Genomic DNA, 25133 nt, shown 5'->3' with positions numbered 1-25133 from the left:
GGGTATACCAGTACAATAGCATTAACAGGGACACTATGACATTTAGTTTTCAGTGACAACTGAAGACTGATATTGTTTTTAATACTATAGAGATAGCAGGCTGTATTAATGGCAAAGAATAGAGCCCTTTAGATACCGGTTAGTTCTTGTTTTTCACTCTTTCACTCTAGCTAGACTATTGTTTTCCATAGTCAACTAAAATATCCCATTTCTTTTACCTCAAATAAACATAGCTAAAGTTAAGCTGGTCATTAAAAACAACTTATAATTTCACTGTATGTCACTCACTGTGTGTGCAGTAGCAAGTTCAGACCAAAGATTCTGGACGAGATGAAACCTGCAGCTTCTTGCAACGCAGCGATCTGCAGCGTTCTGAAAGTTGCCAGTTTACACCAAAGAGACCAGACTTACTTCATACTTTCACTTTATATTTTTTTATTATTAATCTGCAGTGGGGAAATTACAATTAACACTCTGTTATACAGACTACACACAGGCCTGAAATACACACATGGTCAGGTCCTATTCATGCACAAATGGAGTAATGTTAGAGTGAGTGGGCTGCGATTGCTAGTCCGGCCCCCTTAGCGTTTGGGGGGGGGGGGGGTTCAGTGCCTTGCTCAAGGGCACCTTGGGGGCACCTTGGCAGTGCCCAGGAGGTGAGCTGGCATCTCTCCAGCTACCAGTCCACACTCCGTACTTTGGTCCGTACGGGGACTTGAACCAGCGACCCTCTAATTCCCAACCCTGAGCTACTGCCACCCCAAGATGGTGTATCATCCTCATAGCCATTAATGGCTTTTTTGTAGATGTAAATATAATTTGTTGTTTTTAAATATGAATGTGGATAACGTTAGTGATAGTGAGCTGCTTGCTACAGCTGCATTTTGAGTGATAAATCAGCGAAAATGTTTTATTTCTCCGATTCACTGCTTTGGGTTAATGTCGATGGGCGCTCTGTCTCTTCAGTTACTCTCTACGTCGCTCATCCACATAATGTTACCGTGCACGCGGGCGCTCATTAGCATCCCTCTAAAACTCTGCCTTTTCCACCAGTTGATAGTTAGTGAAATCAAAATAAATCAGCCACACTACACCATGACACAGATAGATGAATGGTGAAGGAAGATTGATTCAACGTAGTGAGTGATGAATCTAATCATTATTTTTCTTATTATTATTCGGGGGGGCTTAGGAACCTTTTAGGGTATAAATAGGTAGTTAAAATAAGCCTGATGACGTCCCTGCCTCAGACAGCAGATAGAGTAACAGTGAAGCAGAGAAGCCTATTTAAGGAAAGTACTCAGCCTAGATTCAAGCAGTCCAGCAGTAAGAAACCTCCACAAGTCCAATGCACACTGCATGTTTATTATAAAAGGTTTCCATCAGCTTCAAGACATGTTGTTAACTAAAAGCTGCAGACAAAGTGAGCTGAGGAGCTTTAACCTCCACTACATCCCTGGTTAGCAGGATGAAGGAGCCCTCTTGTGTCCTGCATCAGTTTACACATTTCACTTGTTAACCTGCTGGGATGTTCACTGCAGGAAGACATGTCCAAACTTCACACATCAGTAAAGAGACATTTAAATAGATGTAATATCAGACTGTGTCAGTTTGTTCACAGGAGTCCCACCCTGTAACACTGATGCTGCATTCAGGTCTCATGGGAAACATGGGAGAGAAGAGTTTCAGCTCTCAGATTGAAAATAGTATTTGGGAAGGTGAGATTTGAGGCTAAACATTAAAATGTCTCTGACTTCTTAAATTGTGACAAATCAATGTGGAAATACTTCAAACCAAATGTAAAGGATCAACTACACATCATCTGTTGTCTTATGTGTGTCGGGACTTTTAAGTCTGTGTAATATTTATTGACTCAGTGCAGAGAGGAAGCAGTTAAAAGCAGTTTAAAAGTTAAAAACATAAAAAAAAACATAAAAAGCTTCAAAAAAAGTCTAATTTAGGAAAAATACATCAAAAGAGACGCCAAACTTCAAAAAATTCAAAACAATTCAAAAAAGCATGAAAAAACAGAAAGCATCGAAAATGTCAAATGTCAAATGTAAAAGAAAAAAGTCCAGAAATGTAAAAAATAACTAAAAAAAACTTTAAAACCGTCAAAAGTCTCAAAAGTGTAAAAACTTTTTTAGAAATTTTTTTTTGTGTCAAGCATCAACTCAGTTCCTGATTGGCCAACGACACATTCATCTCTCCGAGCGTTCTCTGACGGGGCAAGAGAACGATGACGTCTTTTATGATACCATCAACAGGCAGGTGGGTTGTTATATTTATTTGCCCCGGGCCATCAGTTAACCGTTATTGTTGAACCCTGAATAAGTTGAAGAGTTAAAACACAGAATTTAACCCTTAAATGACTTCTGTCTATTTCAGTTTACACAACTCAGCAGAGGCTCCATAATAAAAACAAAGTCCAGCATAGAGCGGCTGAGTGAATGTGGTCTGGACTCTGTGGAGGAGAGTCATGGTTTCAGAGACACTGTAGAAGGACAGAATACCTGCACTGTGATCCAGGTACACTCCTACTCTGGAGGACAGAGGACCTGAGACGCGAGTTTGGACATTGTTGTACCAAAATGTGTAACTGTTTTCTTTACAACTTAGCGCCCAAGATTTGTCATTTCGTCCAAATCCACATTCATCCGACCTCCCTGCTCTTCTGATATTCTTGTATGAGACTGCTACATGAACTCCTCTCACTCTCCTCTCCACCTCCCAGTAACAACGTCCAGTCAGACTCTCTCTACTCAGGACCTGAGGCCAGTTAGTGAATCTGTATCGGTGACTAGAATAAGACTGATGTTGACTCGTGAATGTTGCTTTTCTGTTCCCCTGAGACAATAACAGCTGTGTGTTTACTGTGTTTGGATCCAGTGTGATGTCACGTGAATATTTTAAGAATCCAGCTCTGCTCTTTGGCTCTGGTTCTGGTTGTGGCAGTAAAACGTCCACTTCAGTCCCTGTCAGTGAGACGTTTGTCCACTTCTCTCTCAGGACGTCCTGTAGTTTATCTCTGACTTCTGACACGGCTGCTGTCACGTCCTCAAAGCAGCTCAGAGGACAGATATGGATGCTGGATGTAGGTTGGCTGAGTGGTGACAGTGAGGGGTAGTTGTGTAGAAACTGGTTGTGATCCTCTGTGTGTGAGAGCTTCTTCAGCTCAGCGTCTTTCCTCTTCAGCTCAGTGATCTCCTGCTCCAGCTCCTCCTGAAGCTCTTTGACTCGACTCACTTCACTTTTCTGCCTGGATCTGACCTGCTGCTCCACATCAGAGCTTCTTTTCTCCAGGAGACGGATCAGCTCAGTGAAGATCTTCTCGCTGTCCTCCACTGCTTTATCAGCAGAGAGATTGATGGCCTCCGCCTGCTGTTGAAGCAGCTTCACATCTTTCTCTCTGTCCTGGATTCTCTGCTGGATGTTTTGTCGACTCCCCTCGAGCTCTCTCTGCCTCTCAGCTCTCTCTGCTACAGCTGAGACTGTGTCGTGGCCTTTATGTTCATCCACAGAGCAGAGAGAACAGATAAGCTGCTGATCAGTACGGCAGAAAATCTTCATCACCTCATCATGACGAGAGCAGATGTTCTCCTGGAGCTTCTTGGACGGCTCCACCAGCTTGTGTTTCTTTAATGGAGCGACATCATAATGAGGCTGAAGGTGTTTCTCACAGTAAGAAGCCAGACATTGCAGACAGGACTTGTATGCTTTCAGTTTTCTCACGGTGCAGAAATCACAGGCCACATCTTCAGCTCCAGCATAGCAGTGATCAGCAGGAGCAGCTTGGAGTCCAGTCTTCTTCAGCTCCTCCACTAAAACTGCTAACATGGTGTTTTTCAGCAGGACAGGCCTCGGTGTGAAGCTCTGTCTGCACTGAGGACAGCTGTGGGTTTCCTTTTCATCCTTGTCATCCCAGTGGCTTTTAATACAGTTCATGCAGTAGCTGTGTCCACAGGGAATAGTCACCGGATCCTTCAGTAGATCCAGACAGATAGAACAAGAGAAGGTTTCCTGGTCCAGCTGAACTCCTTTCTGCGCCATTTCACCTCTCGCTCAGTGACAACGACTGTCTGAGTCTCACTTTCTGAGAAGTGGAACTAGTTTGAGCTCTGATCTAAAAACAGCAGTGATACTCTGTTGTACTTCACCAACATGTTGGTTACACCCATCTGCAAACTGTACATCTGAAGGGGAGGGAACAAGGAAATGAGTGGACAGAGACGAGCTGGCTGTGTTTGAGAGCAGGAAGAGGAGGGAGGGGTTACCAAGCTCTGCTTTCTTCCTGGAAGAGGAGCGCTTTGAGAGGAAACTGGGTGTTGCAATGCCCATACTACCATAATTATGACAGAAAAAGATTAAGTATGTCCAAATACATAGTATGTTAAATGCAGAATGACAAAAATATGTCCTAATGCATCCGGGTGCAGTTTGCAAGCCAGCGTGCTTTTCTGACACACAATCCTTTGTGCAGCATATCTGAGCAAGAGGCTCAAAGTTCAAGCTGTAATGTTATGAGTTTTCTGCCCCAAATGTCTGCAAGCTGTACTGCAGGCAACAGTACATACTCTGTACTGTAAGAGCAGCTGCAGTTTGTACTAAAAGTAAAAAAAAAATAAAAATAAGTGATGAGGAACGCAGCAACGCTTGTTTACAACAGAGCTCATTTGTCATTCAAAACTTTGCTCACTTCAGCTTTTAGGAGGTAAACTCTTCATAGAATCATCCATCTTCGTCTGCTTATCCGGGGTCGGGTCGTGGGGGCAGCTGCTCCAGCAGGGGACCCCAAACTTCCCTTTCCCGAGCCACATTAATCAGCTCCGAGTGGGGGATCCCGAGGCGTTCCCAGACCAGGTTGGAGATATAATCCCTCCACCTAGTCCTGGGTCTTCCCCGAGGCCTCCTCCCAGCTGGACGTGCCTGGAACACCTCCCTAGGGAGGCGCCCAGGGGGCATCCTTACCAGATGTCCGAACCACCTCAACTGGCTCCTTTCAACGCAAAGGAGTAGCGGCTCTACTCCGAGCTCCTCACGGATGACTGAGCTTCTCACCCTATCTCTAAGGGAGACGCCAGCCACCCTCCTGAGGAAACCCATTTTGGCCGCTTGTACCCTGTATGTCGTTCTTTCGGTCACGACCCAGCCTTCATGACCATAGGTGAGGGTAGGAACGAAAACTGACCGGTAGATCGAGAGCTTTGCCTTCTGGCTCAGCTCTCTTTTCGTCACAACGGCGCGATAAATTAAATATAATACTGCCCTCGCTGCGCCAATTCTCTGACCAATCTCCCGCTCCATTGTCCCCTCACTCGCGAACAAGACCCCAAGGTATTTGAACTCCACTTGGGGCAAAGACTCATTCCCTCCCTGGAGTAGGAACTCCATCGGTTTCCTGCTGAGAACCATGGCCTCAGATTTAGAGGTGCTGATCCTCATCCCAGCCGCTTCACACTCGGCTGCGAACCGATCCAGTGAGTGCTGAAGGTCACAGGCCGATGATGCCATCAGGACCACATCATCTGCAAAAAGCAGCGATGAGATCCCCAGCCCACCGAACTGCAACCCCTCCCCACCCCGACTACGCCTCGATATCCTGTCCATAAATACTACAAACAGGATTGGTGACAAAGTGCAGCCCTGACGGAGGCCAACCCTCACTTGAAACGAGTCTGACTTACTGCCGAGAACCCGGACACAGCTCTCGCTTTGGTCATACTGAGATTGAATGTCCCTGAGAAGGGCCCCCCTCACCCCATACTCCCGCAGCACCTCCCACATTATATCCCAGGGGACCCAGTTATACACCTTCTCCAGATCTACAAAACACCCGGTTGGGCATACTCCCAGGCTCCCTCCAGGACCCTTGCGAGAGTGAAGATCTGGTCCGTTGTTCCACAACCAGGACGGAATCCGCATTGTTCCTCTTCAACCCGAGGTTCAACTATCGGCCGATCCCTCCTTTTCTAGCACCTTGGAGTAGACTTTACCAGGGAGGCTGAGAAGTGTGATACCCCTGTAATTGGCTCACAACCTCTGGTCCCCCTTTTTGAACAGGGGAACCACCACCCCAGTCTGCCACTCCTTTGGCACTGTCCCAGACTTCCACGCAATGTTGAAGAGGCGTGCCATGCAAGACAGCCCCTCCACACCCAGAGCTTTCAGAATTTCTAGACACATCTCATCAATCCCCGGGGCTTTGCCACTGTGGAGTTGTTTGATTACCTCAGCGACTTCCGCCAGCGAAATCGACGACAATCCCCCATCATCCTCCAGCTCTGCCTCTAACATAGAGGGCGTATTAGTCGGATTTAGGAGTTCCTCAAAGTGCTCCTTCCACCACCCTATTACCTCCTCAGTTGAGGTCAACAGCGTCCCATCCTTACTGTACACAGCTTGGATGGTTCCCCGCTTCCCCCTCCTGAGGTGGCGAACAGTTTTCCAGAAGCACCTTGGTGCTGACCAAAAGTCCTTCTCCATGTCTTCTCCAAACTTCTCCCACACCTGCTGCTTTGCCTCTTTCACGGCAGAGGCTGCAGCTCTTCGGTACCCTGCAACTGCCTCTGGAGTCCTTTGAGATAACATATCCCGGAAAGACTCCACCGATGTCCACCACAGTGTTCGTGGGTTACCGCCCCTTGAGGCACCTAAGAACCTAAGACCAAAGCTCCTCGCCACATCCGCAGCAATGGAAACTTTGAACATTGTCCACTCGGGTTCAATGCCCCCAGCCTCCACATGGATGCACAAAAAGCTCCGTCAGAGGTGTGAGTTGAAAGTCTGTCGGACAGGGGCCTCCTCCAGACGTTCACAATTTATGCTCACTACCTGTTTGGGCTTACCAGGTCTGTCCAGATTCTTCCCCCACCCCCTGACCCAACTCACCACCAGATGGTGATCGGTTGACAGCTCCGCCCCTCTCTTCACCCGAGTGTCCAAAACATACGGCCTCAGATCAGATAAAACGATTATAAAATCGATCATTGACCTTTGGCCTAGGGTGCTCTGGTACCTGGTACACCGAATTCCATCCTTAAATTGAAAACTTTTATTCTATTTTCATTCTATTCTATAACTATTCTCAGAAGGCGAAGCACTGCAACTTGGGCGGAGTGATTATTACTCCAACTCTGAGCGAACTCCAGGCGAACTCTCTGCTCCTCACCACGGGGCTTCTCAGGTGCTGCGAGCAAATCACTCCGCCCAAGTAGCAGAAGTAGCAGTGCTTTGCCTTCTGATAATATAGTTCCCAGTTTGTATACTGTTAGAAGATGGCTGTGTCTCATATGACCTTGTTTTTTGTACACGCTGTGACTATACAAATCACAACATGTAAATAGGAACATGTTGGTTTTATTTTGTCACTTATTGGGAGCAGTAGGCTAGATGGAGCCGGTTACCTCCAGGATCTGTGCTAAGCTAGGCTAGCGGTGGGTGCATCAGACAGAGTTATGACACGCACGGAGATGAGAAGGGTATGTTTGGACTTATCTAACTCTGGGGGATACGGTGAATAAGACAAAGTCCCTATAAGTCGGCGTGTTCCTTTAAACAAAAAAAAACCTAAAAGATTCAGGGCTTCTGAGGAAAACATTCGAGGCTGGACTACCAGACGCCACCCATCCTCTCCGCCCCTGCTATCCACATTAAAACCCCAAATGTGGATAATCTAGGGCTTCACAATATATCTCTTTTTCGTCGTCGCAAATTAACTGACACAATAACGATATCGCGAAAGACAATTTTGTGTTGGTTGAAAAAAAAAAAAAAAGCAGAAAACTGCGCTTTAACCCTTGTGTTGCCTTCCCGTCGACCGTGCAACTTTGTTTTTCTGGGTCAAAATTTTACCTTTTTTTTCAACGTTTTGGACGTCTTTTTCGACACTTTTGTTGCTTTTCCACCAATGTTTTTCTCACTTGTTTTTTTCTGTACCTTTTGACGTTTTTGTGTGTTTTGTTCCCCACGTTTTTGAAGCTTTTCCCGACATTTTTGTCACTACAAAAAAAAAAAAAAAATTCAAATGCTGAAATTGAATAAAACTTGTGTAGAGTGTTGTTGGGAGCCATCCACGTTATTTCTTTTTGAAAATTTGAAACCCAAAGTTCGGATATAGAAACTTTTTGAAAAATTTGACCCGAGGACAACACGAAGGTTAAAGGTCCCATGGCATGAAGATTTCACTTTGAGGTTTTTTAACATTAATATGAGTTCCCCCAACCTGCCTATGGTCCCCCAGTGGCTAGAAATGGTGATAGGTGTAAACCGAGCCCTGGGTGTCCTGCTCTGCCTTTGAGAAAATGAAAGCTCAGATGGGCCGATCTGGAATCTTCCCTTTATGACGTCATAAGAGGAAAGGTTACCTCCCCTTTCTCTGCTTTGCCCACCCAGAGAATTTGGCCCGCCCATGAGAGAGAGAGAGAGACATCATGGCTTTCAAACGAGCGAAGCATGGCAGTTCAAGGCCACAATAGCATTTAAAGCTAAAGACACAGAAATGGCACATCCTAAGGAAAGTTCATTGTGGGACTGGCTCTAGTGGCTGTAATTCTGCACCAAGGCTGAATTTAGGGAAAGAGACTTCAGATACAGTATTAGAGGACCACTAAGGTCTATATAAAGAGACTTCAGATACAGTATTAGGGGACCACTAAGGCCTATGTATATATATATATATATATATATATATATATATATATATATATATATATATATATATATATGGTGTCCTTGAGTGCCGAGAAAGGCGCCTTTAAATAAAACGTATTATTATTATTATATAAAAGCATCCAAAAAGCAGGATGTCATAGGACCTTTAAAATGTAACTTGGGTTTTTTTAGTGCTGCCTTTTATATTCAATTCAATCTTCAATTTGTTCAATGAAAAAAATTCAACAAGCAATTTGTTGCATTTTAGCAGAATATTGAAAGCAGCAGAACTGAGTCCACTTTAAGTACACTGTTTATGTATCGCAAGTATCGTTATCGCGACATTCAACAACGTTATTGCATATATTCCTCACATGGTGCAGCCCTAATATAATCACACATACAGTTTATTAAACCTTGTAGTAGCTAAATTTGTGTAAAAATTTCAGCTGTAATGTTTCACACGCATGATTGAATTTTCTATAATTCTGAGTTTGTTTAACAAAAGCAATACACCTTTTGACAATTGAAAACAGATGATGGAGACAGGAACAAAGTCACCATTTTATACCAGAACTAAACCCAGCAGGTGGGGCACAGTCTCTAGAAGAACCATTCAGTTTCAGCACTACACAGGTCCGTCAGAGGTACTTGTACACAGCTCAGAGGTACTTGTACACAGCTTTGTCCTGCAGGGTCTGAACCTCGAGCTTGACGGGGCATTTGTACAAGTGTGACAGCAGTGACTCTGAATAGCCTATTAAGAAGTAAAACTTCTGTGGGGGTAGTTTCTGGAGCATTAGAGCGCACACTATGAGCACGTTGCCGCGCCTTTTGATCACAATCTCATTGGCCAGGCAGCCGTGGAAGGTCCCGAACATGAAACGCCTCACGAACACGTCCTCTACGGTCCGTTCAGCAGCACCCTCCTCTCCTTTCAGGTTACCTAGAAGAAACAGGAAGGAGAGATGTACTGAGACATACAGCAGTAATCTAACGATTAATATAGCTCCTGGATTTATTAAAGTGCTCATATTATGCTCATTTTCAGGTTCATAATTGTATTTAGAGGTTATATCAGAATATGTTAACATGGTTTAATTATCAAAAAACACCATATTTTTGTTGTACTGTACATTGCTGCAGCTCCTCTTTTCACCCTGTGTGTTGAGCTCTCTGTTTTTAGCTACAGAGTGAGACCTCTCACTGCTGTTATATCTTTGTTGGGAGTCACACATGCTCAGTAGCTAGGTAAGGACTACTAGCCAGTCAGAAGCAGAGTATGAGGGCGTGCCCTGACAGTAGCTAGGTAAGGACTACTAGCCAGTCAGAAGCAGAGTATGAGGGCGTGCCCTGATAGTACCTAGGTAAGGACTACTAGCCAGTCAGAAGCAGAGTATGAGGGCGTGCCCTGACAGTAGCTAGGTAAGGACTACTAGCCAGTCAGGAGCAGAGTATGAGGGCGTGCCATGCTAGCAGCTAGGCGAGCATTATAACGTGTGTTACAAAGTGACCACGTTTGTCTCTGAAGTAAAGGCTGGACTACAGAAAACTCAGATTGGACAGATAGTCTAGCTAGCTGTCTGGATTTACCCTGCAGAGATCTGAGGAGCAGTTAACCATAGTCCTCACAAATCCACCAGAGTTTAGAATTACAACACAAAAGAAAGCAGAAGGAAATGGAAATCGGCAAAACGACGTGCATCCGGCGGAATTTTCTGCGGCACCGGAGCAATCCCGGAAGTAGAACGTTAGATATAGACTAATGTCGAAGTGACTTATGGAAACAACAATTTTAAAAATTGGTCCAGTATTTAGCAAGCAGCACCTTCGTGCACCTTCAATTTCCATCCACTAAAAGTGCTGTTTTTACAACATTATGGAAAGAATCCCTACAGAGTGAGATAGACGTTTTTGTTAAAGAGTAAGATCGTTTTTGTTTAACATGAAAGAGCCCCGAAATCGCACCAGACTCCATTCAAATAAACAGTCATTTAGACATCTTAAAACACACTTCATTCAAAGTCGACAGAAACAAACTCAAACTATTAAAAGCCGTCTTGGTTCGTCTTTCCACTGTCCCAACAATCACCACTCTGGTTTGGTTGAAATAAACCCTTAATTCCCCCATTTACACGCTAAAAGTACTGATTATTTACATGGAGTCTGGTGGGTTTGGTGATGGTGATTTCGGGGCTGTTTCATGTTAAACAAAACGGATCTTACTCTTTAACTAAAAGCCCTATCTCTGTAGGGATCCTTTCCATAATGTTGTCAGACACTTAGAATAATAATCTGAGACTGTCAGCGGCAAAAACAGAACTTTTAGTGGACGGTTCGCGGCTGTCAGTTACAGCTTTCTCCAATTTCAAAGACTTTGGTTAACATTAGTTACTTAGACACCAATGCTTTGAGCCTTTCCCACATGTCCTTTTGTGTTTCATTTTGAAGTCAGGCTGAAGAAACATTACACCATTACAACTCTAGATGTAAGCTGTTAAGTTGCTCTTTAACGAGCATCATGGTCGTGCTCACTGGTGTTCTGTGACAGCCATCCTTTGCGATGGCCAATGTGATGAGGTGGAAGTGCTTGCTCATAGGTCAAAGGTTTGTCTCCTTTCCCCACTCGGACACGGGCTGCCTTGTTCTGGAAAACAAAAAAGAAAGAAAGAGGGCCAAATGTCAGTAAAAAAAAGTCTGTAACTTCCTAGTTTAGAAGCTCTCTAGTAAAGCAAACTGATAACTAGACGATGAGTCTTGATCCAAAAGCCGAGCCGAGGGGAATGCTTAATTACAGCTTTGTGCAAATATCCAAATATGTAATGAATGTTGCACTAAAAGGACTGTAACTTTGGGAGATAACTACTAAATTTTGTAACTCATATGGGCAAATACGTATTGTTTTAAAGTGCTCATATTATGCGTTTTGGCTTTTTCCCTTTCCTTTATTGTGTTATATATATTTTTGTGCATGTTATAGGTTTACAAAGTGAAAAAGCCCAAAGTCCACCCCAAAGGGACTTACCATCTCCAACAGAAAACACTGTTCACAAACTGCTCCAAACAGCTCTATTGTAGTCCAGCCTTTACTTCAGAGACAAACGTGGTCACTTTGGAACACACGTTATAATGCTCACCTAGCTGCTAGCATGGCACGCCCTCATACTCTGCTTCTGACTGGCTAGTAGTCCTTACCTAGCTACTGAGCATGTGCGACTCCCAACAAAGATGTTACAGCAGTGAAGGGTCTCACTCTGTAGCTAAAACAGAGAGCTCAACACACAGGGTGAAAAGAGGAGCTGCAGCAATGTGCAGTACAACAACAATATGGTGTTTTTTGAAAATTAAACCATGTAAACCTATCCTGGTACAACCTCTAAATCCAATTATGAACCTGAAAATGAGCATAATATGAGCACTTTAAGACAGACTTGAAATAATGTGAACCTATCATTTAATACAGTACTCTTAGGAGGGTCAAGACAAGTATAACAACAGCCCGATGGTTAACTATGATGTGTTTTTACCTTGCAGCACACTGCAGTGACGTGGAGGGCTCTGCTTCCAGAGGAGCTGCATAATGAGCCGGACCTGGCTAAAGCACTCTGCAGAGGAAACAGGAGGAAAGAGAGGGAAAGAACAATAGATTATTATGACTGGTTTCTAAAAAACAGAAGGCAAATTTGCAGGCTCAAATAGGGGTCAGTAAGAGTTGAGCTCATGAAATGATGTTCAGTTAACCCTTGTGTTGTCCTCCCGTTGACCATGCAATTTGGTTTTTTGGGTCAAAATTTAAAATTAACGGGCCACTCGGGTAGCTCACCTGGTAGAGCGTGTGCCCCATGTACAGAGGATCCGTGTCCGCTGCAGCGGCCGCAGGTTCGACTCCGACCTGTGGCCCTTTGCTGCATGTCATTCCCCCTCTCTCTCCCCTTTCATGTCTAGCTATCCTGTCATAATAAAGGCCTAATATTTCCTAAAGTTCACAAGGTTTTGGTCTTCATTTTAAACACTTTTGTGATTTTTTTCCTCTGTTTTTAAAGCTTTTACCGACATTTTTTGTCACTTTCTTCAACGTTCTTTTATCAATTTATTTTTTTCAAATGCTATCAAATTAAATAAAACACCCACATTCAATGAAAGTAGTGAACTGACCATTTATTTGACATGTGAAGAGCGTTGTATGGAACCATCCATGTTACTTTTTTTTTTTTTTTTTTTTGGTTAAAAGAAAATTTTCTGATATAGAAACATTTTGAAAATGGGTCAAATTTGACCGGAGGACAACAGGAGGGTTAGTTGAAAACTCAAGTACGGTACTTCAGTGGTTTTTCGTTACCATTTCCATTTTTATGCTGATTTATACTTGCACTCCTCTAAATCTCAGAGGTAAATGCTGTACTTTGTACTCCACTACATTTGTCTGACAGCTGTAGTTACTTTTCAGATGACAGTTTTTCCTCCCCTTCCTGTCCAGTGACAACCACGTATCTCCAGATGTGTTGACGTTAAATGATGAACTGAAGAGCGATATGTTCCTTTATGTGTTGAGGGACTTCGTTAGACGAGGTTAAAATGGAAAAACGGAGATACACGTTTAACAACATGTGAGACCGGAAGCTAACGTCTTACTGTAGGTTACACCGTTAGCTTCTAAATAAACACGCCCTCAAACTGTAACGTTACAGCCGAATAAAGCAGAGCCCAGTGATACGTTACAATGTCACAACATGAGTTCATAGAAATGTATTAAACGTTTACATATTGTTTAACTTACCAGCAGCCTCACGCTCCCTGTGCTGCTCAAGGACGCCGCCGCCATGTTTTTTGAATATTAAACGTAAGAAGCGCAGAGACAGCTAAGACTATTTTCTCAAATGTGTTACTATTCCGATGTAGTTTTAACATGTAATTAAAACTGAAACACTCAACTGATTATAATTCGTGTTAATATTAGTCAAAATTAGTTTGTCTCGGGTAAGCAATGCCTGTACACTGGAACTGTTTATCCAACAGTCGGGCATCTGTTTCCGCCGGACGACTGTTGACATGTACCAACCGGATAAAGACAAAGTAAAATAAAAGCTAGCTATTAAGCCATTGATTAGTTTTCTATTTGTTAGAGTTAATAGTTTTTCTATATTTTTTTATTTTTGTGATTAATTATGTCGAATCATACGTGTTTTTTGTTTTAGTTTTTAAATTACTTTTATTGAAATATTTACATACATATCATGGAATTTATTTACGTGTTTGGTCTGTAGAGAAGGTGCACTTATTTTGAAAAGCTGACACCGGAAGCGTCACTATTGTTCTAGAAGGAGAAACACACAGGCGTTAAAAACGTTGCCCAGCGAGTCCCACTTATTTATAAACTTATATTTCTTGATAAAGGCTCTTTATTTCGGTCTCTAAATCGGCGGTTGGGATACTCCACAGGTTAGTGAACACGGTTAGACGTTGAAAGCCGCCATGGCGTCGCCTCTGCAGATGACAGAGATGTACGACAACGCTCTGCTCGGGATCCTGCAGCACGTTGGGAACATTCAGGACTTTCTTCAGGTCTATTTCGGGTTTCTGTATCGCAAGACGGACTTTTATCGTTTGCTGTCAAGTCCCAACGAGAAGATGGGCTTCCCTCCCGGTGTGGCGGAGAAGATGGTGTTTAAGGTGAAGTTTTTTGGTATTTTTCAGTGCCATGGCAACATGGGGAAAGAGCCACTTCTTAAGTTATTTGACTGTTTAAACTTACAGTTTGTTTTGTGCGCCTGTATTTATTATTCCGTTAAAGCCATCACTCAATGAAATGCTATTCCAGACAACATAAAGACCTGTAGCTAGTTCATCTCTGCAACCACTAACATCCTGCTTTTTCTCCCTTTATTTTCTTGTTTTTCAACTGCTGATCATGTGCGTGTGTGTTCTTGTTTAACTATATTCGTGGGGTCCAAAAACTGGGAGTCCAGTATACTTGTGGGGCCAAAATGCTGGACCCCACAAGGTTAAAGGTCTGTTTGAGGGTTAAGACTTGGTTTTAGGATTAGGGTTAGAATTAGGTTATGGTAAGGGTTAAGGTTAGGCATTTAGTTGTGATGGTTAAGGTTAGGATAAGGGGCTAGGGAATGCATTATGTCAATGACGGGTCCCCACAAAGATAGTGCCACACACTGTGTGTGTGTGTGTGTGTGTGTGTGTGTGTGTGTGTGTGTGTGTGTGTCACAATGTGCATTATATTGATGTAGCATTTGTGATCTGTCTTGTTGTGTTAGATGTTGTCATGTTTTTACATGCAGATGCAAATTAGCCTGAAGCTAACTCTCGTACAATGCATCAAATCAAATTCATCAAATGGCAACATTTATGTTAATAAAAACTGTACCTGGACCCTAACAAATGAAATAAAATGAATGGAAAAAAAATGAATTATTTGGCACTTAATATTCAAAACATAGTTTTAAGCTTAGTTTGTATATCGCACTCACGGATCTCCTCTGACAGGATTTTTTTATTGTGATATTAACAGATAGGTGGATCAAAATGTCTTTCTATTATTTTTTTTCCAAAGCAAATCAACGTTAATTTGTCAAATACACAATCATACACAGTGCAACTTGCAGTGACATTCTTTTTATGTTCACACATTCACAGTTTACATATTTTTATTTAATTCTAAATAACATAATTATCGTAATGAAAGCATCAAAGTAGGGCTGCAACTAACGATTATTTTCATAGTCGATAAATCTGTCCATTATTTTCTAGGGGTGGTAAAAATAATCGATTCTTAGATGCATCGCGATTCTCTCTAGAACGAATTGATGCTCGATTTAGATAAGTTAATAATCAATTTTATTTTTTAAAATTTTTTCTTTATTTTTATTTAAAAGTTACTGTCTCCAGACAAGTACACATCAGAAAACAGAGTGACTGAAAGAGGACGGGATAATGGACAACAACTTAGAGTTTAGGCAAGAGTGCAGAAAAAAAACACAGACAAAAATGGCCAAAAGGAAAAAATAAATAAATGTTGTGTGTATGTATATATATATATATATATATATATATATATATATATATATATATATATATATATATATATATATACAAACACATGATCTAACATCTGACCACCTCATGTTTCATGTTCTAAGAAGCCAATTCTCCACCTTTAAACATGACTGAGCCTCTGACGTGGAAGATTACTGGGAGAGAAGGGGACTTTCTCAAGCATGTTCAAGGCTTAAGCATGGAATGACTACAAAATAAAGACCTCAGTAGACAAAACATTTCATTAGAACTTGTGTGTGACCAATACTATATATGTCAAAATCTAAGCTTTATCTAGCTGCTTTGTCTAGGAAGTGATTAGCAAACTCTGAGAAGCAAACTTAGATTTATATGTATAGTTTTAAAAATCACGCATGGAAATTGTTGCATCTAATAAATTAGAATCGAATCGTTGGCCTCTGAATCAGAATTGAATCGTGAGGTGCCAAGAGACTCCCAGTAGAGTTTAGATTCTCGGCCCAAGCCCGATCCGAGCCCGACCGGACCTCGGGTCGGGCTCGGGCCGTTATTTTCCGCCGCATCCTCGGGCCGGGCCGGCCGGACCCTTGATCAAGCAATTTATTTTTTTTTATCCATTACCTTATTATCCTATTTGGGTGGGGAGATAGCTATGCCATAATCAGAAATATTATAAATATATATATATAGGCTATATAAAAGTAACAAATGTGTACAAAAGTTAGGCTGCAGTTACAAAATGCAGCACGTGTCATGCGCGGAGTCTCCTCCTCTCGCACGCATCACACCGGGAGTTTGAAGATGTAAAGAAAAAAAGAAAAACAGGAGAATTACCTTTTGAGCAAGTGTGGAGGAAAGTCGGAGGTATGGAAGCAGTTTAAACAAGTCGTGGGCAGTGACAACAATATGTTGTTCATCATTGTTGCTTTTTTTTTTTACGTTTCTTCATTCAGATCCACTTGCGATCCGTTCCATTCTAAACTAACAGCAGTTTACAGGCTTCGTCCTTGTTGTATTATTCTAAACAGATTTCTGCAGTTCAAACAACTCTGAATTATAGTTGAGAACATCAGTTATAACGGCCCACGTATTAAAAAATTGTCGGGTTTAAATCGGGCTCGGGCTCATAATTCCAGTTAATGTGTCGGGCCGGGCCGGGCTCGGACCCAACGTGCTCGGGCTCGGGCAGGTTCGGGCTTGATTTTTTTGGTCCGATCTAAGCTCTAACTCCCACCCCTATTATTTTCTCGGTTAATCGATTTGTTGTTTGGTCTGTAAAATATCAGATAATGTGGATCAGAGTTTCCCCAAAAAAGCCCAAGATGACGTCCTCAAATCTCTTGTTTTGTCCACAACTCAAAGATATTCAGTTTACTGTCACAGAGGAGAGAAGACACTAGAACATATTCACATTTAACAAGCTGGACTTTTTTTTTTCATAAAAAAATGACTCATACTGATTAATAGATTATCAAAATAGTTGGCGATAGATATAATATTTGACATCTAATCGATTACTCATTGCAGCTCTACATTTAATTTCAACATTAAAGCTTTAGTGCGTAACTTTTTGATATTAATGAACGTCCGTTACGTTCAAGCCGTTGCCAAATGAGTTGCTCCAAAGCTGATTAAGACTATCAGCTCCACACAACTCTCTCTGGATTTCTCAGTATGACTATGTTCAGAAGATTGTGGCGTCCGGCGACTTTTGCACGCAGAACCTCAAGTGAAGATAATGACCTCTTCTGAAGAGTCCATCATGTTTTTTTAATCCTCCGTGTCCTCCTTGGCTACTAGCAACTGTGTGGAGGAGGGAGGGGGGCGTGTGCGTGATCACGGAAGGCTTGTTTCATGTGGACGCACCGACAGTGTTGTTGTCATTACTTAGAATTCCTCACGGGGGCGACAGAAACTACACACTATAGCTTTAAATGGGAGTGTAACTGACAATTTTAATGCAATGTCTGTATTTTCTGTTTTGTTAAAGAGTAACAAAAACTGATTCTGTGCTACAGTGAGCCAAGAGCAAGACAAACACATCAGCAGCAGCTAGTTTAGTTCCTCCTCTTATACACTGAGCTGCAATGATCTTTTATTCCCTCTTCAGACGTTTAAGCTGTTTGAGAAGCTGGCGGAGCACGACAGAGAGAGGCAGCAGAGCGAGCTGCAGAAGAGAGAGGAGAGTCGATGTGTTCCTCCGGCAGTGCAGGAGCTGGAGATCAGCGACCAGCCTCCAGAGGAGAGAGAGGAGCCGAGCACAGAGGAGAGCTCTCCCAGGGAGGTTCCAGCTCCTTCCTCCTCAGGAGCGACCGCTGGCCCTTGGCCCGACAGCAGCGTCGGCGGTCCGGGCCAGTTGGCTCGGGGAGACCAGGCGGCTGCAGCCAGCGCAACCTCAGCACAAGAGTGAGTTGCCGTTATCCAACAAAGCCACTTGTTTTTATTGGTGAATCAAATCTGTATAATCATATAGACGCAATCACAATGGCTGCTTCTAGGGCTGAACGATTTAGGGGAGAAAAAAATCAAGATATTGCGATTACAATTTTGATTTGCAATTACGTGAAACTGTGATACCGTGATATTTTTGTTGAAGGTCGTCATACCGTCAGAACCTTATTCCGGCCCATGCCTAGTAAATAAATGATTTTTGTACATATGTGTGTGTCTGTCAGGAGTCGGGAGAAGTTCCAGTCGGACCCTGACAGTTACAACGGGGCTGTGAGGGAAAACTACAGCTGGTCTCAGGACTACACTGACGTGGAGGTCCGAGTGTTTGTGCCCAAGACGGTTGTTAAAGGCCGACAGGTAAACACCGTCTATTCCAGTGGTTCTCAAACTTTGTCAATAATTTAAGATTTATTTATTTATTAGGACACTGCACATTAATCAACATTTCCGTAAATGCGCCAGTGTTAGCCAGACACTCTACTTCAACTGTAGTCCTAGTTATCACGCATGTCTTTATGGTTGGGACGAAACCGGAACACCCGGAGGAAACCCCAGCCAAACACTGGGACAACATGCAAACTCCACACAGAAAGGCCCGGCCCGGACCGGGGATCCAACTCTGCTGTGCCTAGTTGCTGTGAGGCAGCAGTGCTAACCACTGAGCCTCCGTGCCACCACTCACCCCCCTTTTGAAATGTTATCTCAACCAATTACACACTTATGAGCGCAAAACCTCTTTTGTTAGAAAAAAAAGGCGTGGTGGAGTTACTAAACAATAACTTTGTAACTGAAGAACACTTAAACGCTACTTCAAATGTGTAGAATCAATCATCATTTATTAATCATTCTCATTATTTTTTTTTTTCCTAGTATTACTCATCATTTGTTACTATAAATATTTTAGGAATCATAAGTGATATTTTTTTAAATTTACATCTAAAAAACATCTCGCGTACCCCCTGCAGTTCTCCAAAGTGCCCCCATGTTTACCCCCATTTGAGAAAGACCGGGGCACGCTTAATCATATGTTTTGCTACGATTTCCTTCGTTGAATGGCATGTTTCCTGGGAACGGTGTGAAACGGTGTGCAGCGCGCTGGCTTTAAGCGTGATTTATGCTTCTGCATTAAATCTACGCCGTGGCTACATTCGTAGGTACGTGGAGATACTGACCCTACGCCGGACCCTACGCCGGAGCCTGACGGGCACCTCTCGAAAAATGCAATTACACGTTGCGGCGACACACGATTGCCCGGCCGTGGTTTGGTAGCGTTGCATTTCCCCTTTACTAATTCACTGGTTCTCCTTCTCCATAAACAACATGAAATCAAGGAGGTTAACTTTTGTTGAAATTTATTGAAAAAAATTCTGGTACAGGATATAAAATCCTCTATTCCAGACTCAAGCAACACAAAACAAATACATATATTCACATTTTAACATGTTTTCATAAAACACATTAATTTCATGATTGAAATTTTCTAACAATTCATAAATAAGTTACATCAATTACTGACAAGCTTTACACCTTTTGACAGGCAAAATGCATCCAACCTATTCTTCAAAGAATTAATTGAAGGGGAACGCAAAACTTCTTCTGGATGCTCGTTCCATTATTTTACTGCACCGAGAAAAAATTCTTTCTCTTTTCAGACCGGTATGTTCTAGGGTAAAGTTTTAAAGATTTCCCTCGTGTCTCATACCTATTGCTCCAAAACTGAAAGATAGGCTCAACTGACGCATCATGTATTCCCTGTACAAGCTTATACACCTGAATCATATCACCTCTGTATCTCCTAAATATGAGTGATAATAAAAATATAAAATATTTCAGAGATACCCAATCAGCAGAGACTTGTACGTCAACTTGTGGTAATAAAAAGGCAGAGCACCTGCGTATACAACAGTGTGTTCAAGCCACCGCCATTTCAGTTCAATAAACGTGTTGCTACGTTTTAGTCGGGGCCAAACGTGGCCCTGGTCTATTCCGCCACCTGTCGTATCAGGAATACTGTTCTCCTTCCAGTGATTGTAGTTGTGTCTCATTACATGTTGTGTGTCCCGCTGTCCGTCCTCAGGTCAGAGTCAGTCTGCAGAGCGGCAGCTTGCAGGTGTGTGTGAGCGAGGGAGCCGAAGAGAAAACACTGATGGAGGGAGAGTTCACTCACAAGATCAACACTGAGAACTCTCTGTGGAGTCTGGAGCCTGGACGCTGCGTGGTCGTGAGTGTACACACACACACACGCACACACACACACGCACACACACACACACACACACACACACACACACACACACACACACACACACACACACACACACACACACACACACACACACAGGTTTGTGGCACTATCTTTGTGTGGACCTGTCATTGACATAATGCATTCCCTAGCCCCTTACCCTAACCTTAACCATCACAACTAAATGCCTAACCTTAACCCTTACCCTCACCCTAACCATAACCTAATTCTAACCCTAATCCTAAAACCAAGTCTTAACCCTCAAACAGCCCTTTGAAGTTGTGGGGTCCAGCATTTTGGCCCCACAAAGCTGTCCGGACCCGACAAGTATACTGGACTCCCGGTTTTTGGACCCCACGAATATAGTTAAACAAGAACACACACACGCACACACACACTTTGTGTCCAACTTCTCAAATGAACAGCTTTTGGTTTAACTCACCGTCTTTGTCTTCCAGCTGTCGCTCAGTAAGACCTCAGAGGTTTGGTGGAACGCGGTGCTGAAAGGAGAACAGGAGATTGATATAGACAAAATTAACCGCGAACGCTCCATGGCAACGGTTGACGAGGAGGAGCACGCCGTTCTGGACCGACTCTCCTTCGACTACCATCAGAAGCTGCAGGGGAAACCCCAGAGTCACGAAATGGTGAGGGCACGACTCAACACAAACAGATAGGCAGCGGTGGAAAGTAACTAAGTACCTTTACTACAAGTACTGTACTTAAGTACAAAAAGGTCCTTGTTTGCTTTATTTGAGTATTTCCATTTTCTGCTACTTTATATTTCTACTTAGCTACATTTATTTGATAGTTTAGTTACTTTGATTCAGATTTATAATACAACATATAATCAAATAATACATTCTGATGTATAATTATAGATTAGGAGTAGTGCTGTCAGTTAAACGCGTTATTAACGGCGTTACACAAACCCATTTTAACGGCGTAAATTTTCTTACCGCGAGATTAACGTTCTTTTTGGCCGAGTAAACTTTGTAGTTCTTTTCACATGCTGTTGCAACAACTAGTAACGTTAGAAAAACTACAACACCACACCGGATCTAGCTAGACCGGAAACTAAACAACAGACACGCCACACACACTTGTTTGGGCTTGCGAGCCGGCCAAAGAGTAGTAGGCTAACGTTACGTATTGAGTGGATGGCGAGCGCGAGACGCCAAAATGGATGCCAATAAGATTCTGAATGGAAAGTTTACCTTTAAAAAGTTGCCAAATGGTTCCATTGACAAGACCAAAGTGATCTGTGTGTTTTGTCGTTGTGAACTGAGCTATCATCGCAGCACGTCCAGTCTGAAATACCACTTGATGGCCAAGCATACAGCTGATGGCCAAGCATACAGCTGATGGCCAAGGACACAGCTGATGGCCGAGCATACAGCTGATGGCCAAGCACACAGCTGATGGCCAAGGACACAGCTGATGGCCGAGCATACAGCTGATGGCCAAGCACACAGCTGATGGCCAAGCACACAGCTGATGGCCAAGGACACAGCTGATGGCCGAGCACACAGCTGATGGCCGAGCACACAGCCGATGGCCGAGCACACAGCTGATGGCCGAGCACAGCTGATGGCCAAGCACACAGCCGATGGCCGAGCACAGCTGATGGCCAAGCACACAGCTGATGGCCCTGATGGCCGAGCACACAGCCGATGGCCGAGCACACAGCCGATGGCCGAGCACAGCTGATGGCCAAGCACACAGCTGATGGCCGAGCACAGCTGATGGCCGAGCACACAGCTGATGGCCGAGCACAGCTGATGGCCAAGCACACAGCTGATGGTAATTCTCCGCCCCCTCGTCAAAGCACAAAGCCAGGCTGATCCACTTTTCCATGATAAGAGCATTAAAATGAGAAAAAAATAGTGGGACAAAAAGAAATCTAGGGACATTTAGAATAGAAAAAAATGTGCGACTAATTGTGATTAATTGCGAGTTAACTATGACATTAATGCGATTAATCGCGATTAAATATTTTAATCGTTTGACAGCACTAATTAGGATAAAACGTTATTGATCCCTCTGTGAAATTCACAATCTACCAAAGATGCAAAATGAGCTCCACCTTTACCAGCTGCAACATTAAAGTGATGAACACATTAATACATCAGTAATTATAATACAATACGTGGTTCTGAAATGAGCCATTTTGCATAATGAGAATTTTTACTTAAAGTCAGCTCTGCGCTAGAGGTTTCGTGTTTCTTCGCTGGCTTTTGTGTAAGAAGGCCTTTTTTAGACGGGGAGCGATTGACGCGCCTAGTCATTTATTTTTAATGAGAGGCGAGCAGGCAGGCAGGGTGGAGCGACAAGGGGGTGCAGTCCCGTGTGTTGTTGGTGAGTTCCCTAAAATAAACAACTGTTTTCTAAACGGTTCTAAGAACATAAACAGTAGGGCATTTGCAATAGCATATTTAATATTCAGTATGTGCCAATATGGAGTCTGAGCCGATACGTAAATGTTGATTTAATTTGTACCTCCCACCAGAGGCGCCGATACCGTGGGTGCTCCGGAGCTCGAGCACCCACGGAAAATACTGAGCACCCACGTGTGCCAGACTGCCAGTAGGCTACATTCATTTAAAATTAAACATTGCAGTTGGTGCTGAGTGGAGCGTCTGTCATAGTGTGATTGGTTATGTCGCTGTCAGTCCCCTGCTCCATATCCTATCCACTAATCACAGCGTCTCTCGGATGAAAACCCCTCTTTAGTGACCCCCCACTATACAGTGTGTGCATGTGCATTAGGTAATCAGAGTGAGACTAACAACGTTACGTGTCAGTTCAACTTTTCATCTCCAATCCTATCTTTATTTGTGAGAAGTGGTGCTGTCCTGAGGTGAAAGCCTACTTTACGGCTTTGTTATCGAGTTAATAGGCGTGTGTGTTCGTGTCGGCCGCTGTCCATTTCCTAAGGTTCTGCAAACATTTTTTGACTACTTTCTTTTTTTTTTGCCTGTAAGCACCCACGGAGAAAACATAAATCGGCGCCTATGCCTGACACACTGAAGTGACAGCTGTAGGCTTCTGAATTCAGCCCACCTTATTTTTCACGAACTACTTGATCCAAATACTGAAAGTCCCGGTTCATAAATATTAACTTTGTGTGTTTAAATTATTGATATCATAGAGTGAAACTCCTGAAATCAACGTGACGTGATCCAACAGAGAGAAGACGTGTCACTCTGTTGGAGTTGTTGGAACTAGAAAAACACTCGCCACTTGTACAGATGTGAAATAACGATTGGTTGTACAGAAAACAGGTTTATTATAGTAAACTAAAACAAAAATAAGCAGTAAAAAAATCTTTTTAAGTGAACTGAAACTATATTGCCAGGTTAAAAAAAACAAAAACGAATACAAACAAAATAAAAGTGAACGCAAATCATTTCAGTTTAGTTTTTTACAGAAACTGAACGGACTTGACATTGACATTCCAGGAGATGGCCCTGTGCAGTAATTACTTCACATCGGACACTAAAGTAGCACGAACATTAAACATTAAACATCATGGCCATTCCTACACAGTTCTCCAACCAGGTGTTCTGTATGTATATGGAGCTACATACCTAGATTATACCTGGCTCTAGTCACACTTTGCCAGACCTTCCTCCACAGCGCTGCTGAGGAGGGTCTGGCTAGTCCACACAGCATTCTGGGATGGGAGGAAAACGTGCTCTGGTTTATTGGCATTTCTTTAAACCAATCACAATCGTCTTGGGCGGTGCTATGCGCCGGACGGAGCCCCAGTGCCTCTGCAAAATAGCCTCGGGAAGGAACTTGTTTTGGTGGAACACGTGTACGTGAAAGTAGGTACAAAAGTAGTTTTAGTCGTGCAACAGAAAACTCAGATTGGACAGATAGTCTAGCTAGCTGTGTGGATTTACCCTGCAGAGATCTGAGGAACGCCAACACAAAGAAAGGGGGAGGTAACGGAAATCTGTCGGGAAAAAAGGACATATGGCGTAATTTCTGGCGGCAACGTATCAATCCCGGAAGTGGAACGTCGTGGATATAGACTAACTTGGCCCTAACAAAACAGACTAAAACTAAATATATAAAGACTTAAACTAAACTAAAACTGGCACACATACTCGAAAAGCAAACTAAAAGGAAATAAAAACTAATTGAAAATTCAAAGCTATAATAACCTTGATACAGAATATTATAAAAGCCAGTTAAAATAACTGACAGACATACTGTCTGCTGTCTAAATCAGCATCAATCTGTTTTTGTATTTCATCATTTGCAGTTGTGCTCAGTTACAGCAGGTTGACTCACCCCTAGATGGCACTGTGGGATTTCTTAGCATGAATGGTGCATACTTAACATCTATTTCTCCATGTGCCTCCCTCTACAGAAAGTGCACGACATGCTGAAGAAGGGCTGGGACGCCGAAGGCTCACCCTTCAAAGGGCAGCAGTTCGACCCCTCCATGTTTGACATCCCACCCAGCGCCGTGCAGTTCTGAGGCACAGCCAGCGACTCAGCCAAATATGAACTGAATCCCAGTTTATTTGCAGAGCTGCTTGTGGGAAAAGTCAACATTTACCTGCCGGTCTGTTGTGTTGGACTTTAATTATAAGAGCCGAACTGAAGCTGGTTTTGTTTGGGGTGTGAATACAGATGAGGACATGTCATTCTATCAAATGTTTATTTGATGTTTTGGTAGTAAGAAATCTGATAAATGTGTTCTTTGTTAACTGTTTGCTCTTTATTTAAAAAATAATTCTGCAGTGCC

General features: G+C 43.0%; 3 protein-coding genes across 3 annotated transcripts; 1 reads left to right on the top strand and 2 right to left on the bottom strand.

Annotated features, from left to right (window-relative positions):
• Positions 1 to 2227: 2227 nt before the first annotated feature.
• Positions 2228 to 4117, bottom strand: LOC116041807 (tripartite motif-containing protein 16-like). Its single transcript, XM_031287861.2, has one exon. The coding sequence runs from the start codon at positions 4051 to 4053 to the stop codon at positions 2383 to 2385; it is 1671 nt and encodes a 556-aa protein (XP_031143721.1). The 5' UTR covers positions 4054 to 4117; the 3' UTR covers positions 2228 to 2382.
• Positions 4118 to 9109: 4992 nt separating this feature from the next.
• On the bottom strand, positions 9110 to 13715 carry mrps24 (mitochondrial ribosomal protein S24). The gene is made up of 4 exons (XM_031287958.2): positions 13430 to 13715; positions 12180 to 12257; positions 11188 to 11299; positions 9110 to 9598 (listed from the first exon to the last, which is right to left on the bottom strand). Exons 1-4 carry the CDS (start codon positions 13472 to 13474, stop codon positions 9315 to 9317), a joined length of 519 nt encoding a protein of 172 aa, XP_031143818.1. The 5' UTR covers positions 13475 to 13715; the 3' UTR covers positions 9110 to 9314.
• Positions 13716 to 13929: 214 nt separating this feature from the next.
• Positions 13930 to 25133, top strand: nudcd3 (NudC domain containing 3). The gene is made up of 6 exons (XM_031287922.2): positions 13930 to 14322; positions 17789 to 18084; positions 18354 to 18486; positions 20207 to 20350; positions 20830 to 21018; positions 24753 to 25133. The coding sequence occupies exons 1-6, from the start codon at positions 14125 to 14127 to the stop codon at positions 24861 to 24863; spliced, it is 1071 nt and encodes a 356-aa protein (XP_031143782.1). The 5' UTR covers positions 13930 to 14124; the 3' UTR covers positions 24864 to 25133.

This window comes from Sander lucioperca, chromosome 14 (genome assembly GCF_008315115.2).
Source record: "Sander lucioperca isolate FBNREF2018 chromosome 14, SLUC_FBN_1.2, whole genome shotgun sequence".
NCBI classification, from domain to species: domain Eukaryota; kingdom Metazoa; phylum Chordata; class Actinopteri; order Perciformes; family Percidae; genus Sander; species Sander lucioperca.
Note: the sequence above shows the minus strand (reverse complement) of the source record. Positions and strands in the feature narration are given on the sequence as shown.

Coding starts and splice junctions, on each gene's coding strand:
- mrps24 (XM_031287958.2), bottom strand. CDS start 13,474: ATGGCGGCGGCGTCCTTGAGCAGCACAGGGAGCGTGAGGCTGCTG. Junction 12,258..13,429: donor CAGGGAGCGTGAGGCTGCTG/GTAAGTTAAACA, acceptor TTTCCTCTGCAG/AGTGCTTTAGCCAGGTCCGG. Junction 9,599..11,187: donor ATGGCTGTCACAGAACACCA/GTGAGCACGACC, acceptor TGTTTCTTCTAG/GTAACCTGAAAGGAGAGGAG.
- LOC116041807 (XM_031287861.2), bottom strand. CDS start 4,053: ATGGCGCAGAAAGGAGTTCAGCTGGACCAGGAAACCTTCTCTTGTTCT.
- nudcd3 (XM_031287922.2), top strand. CDS start 14,125: ATGGCGTCGCCTCTGCAGATGACAGAGATGTACGACAACGCTCTGCTC. Junction 18,085..18,353: donor AGCGCAACCTCAGCACAAGA/GTGAGTTGCCGT, acceptor TGTGTCTGTCAG/GAGTCGGGAGAAGTTCCAGT. Junction 20,351..20,829: donor AGCCTGGACGCTGCGTGGTC/GTGAGTGTACAC, acceptor TTTGTCTTCCAG/CTGTCGCTCAGTAAGACCTC.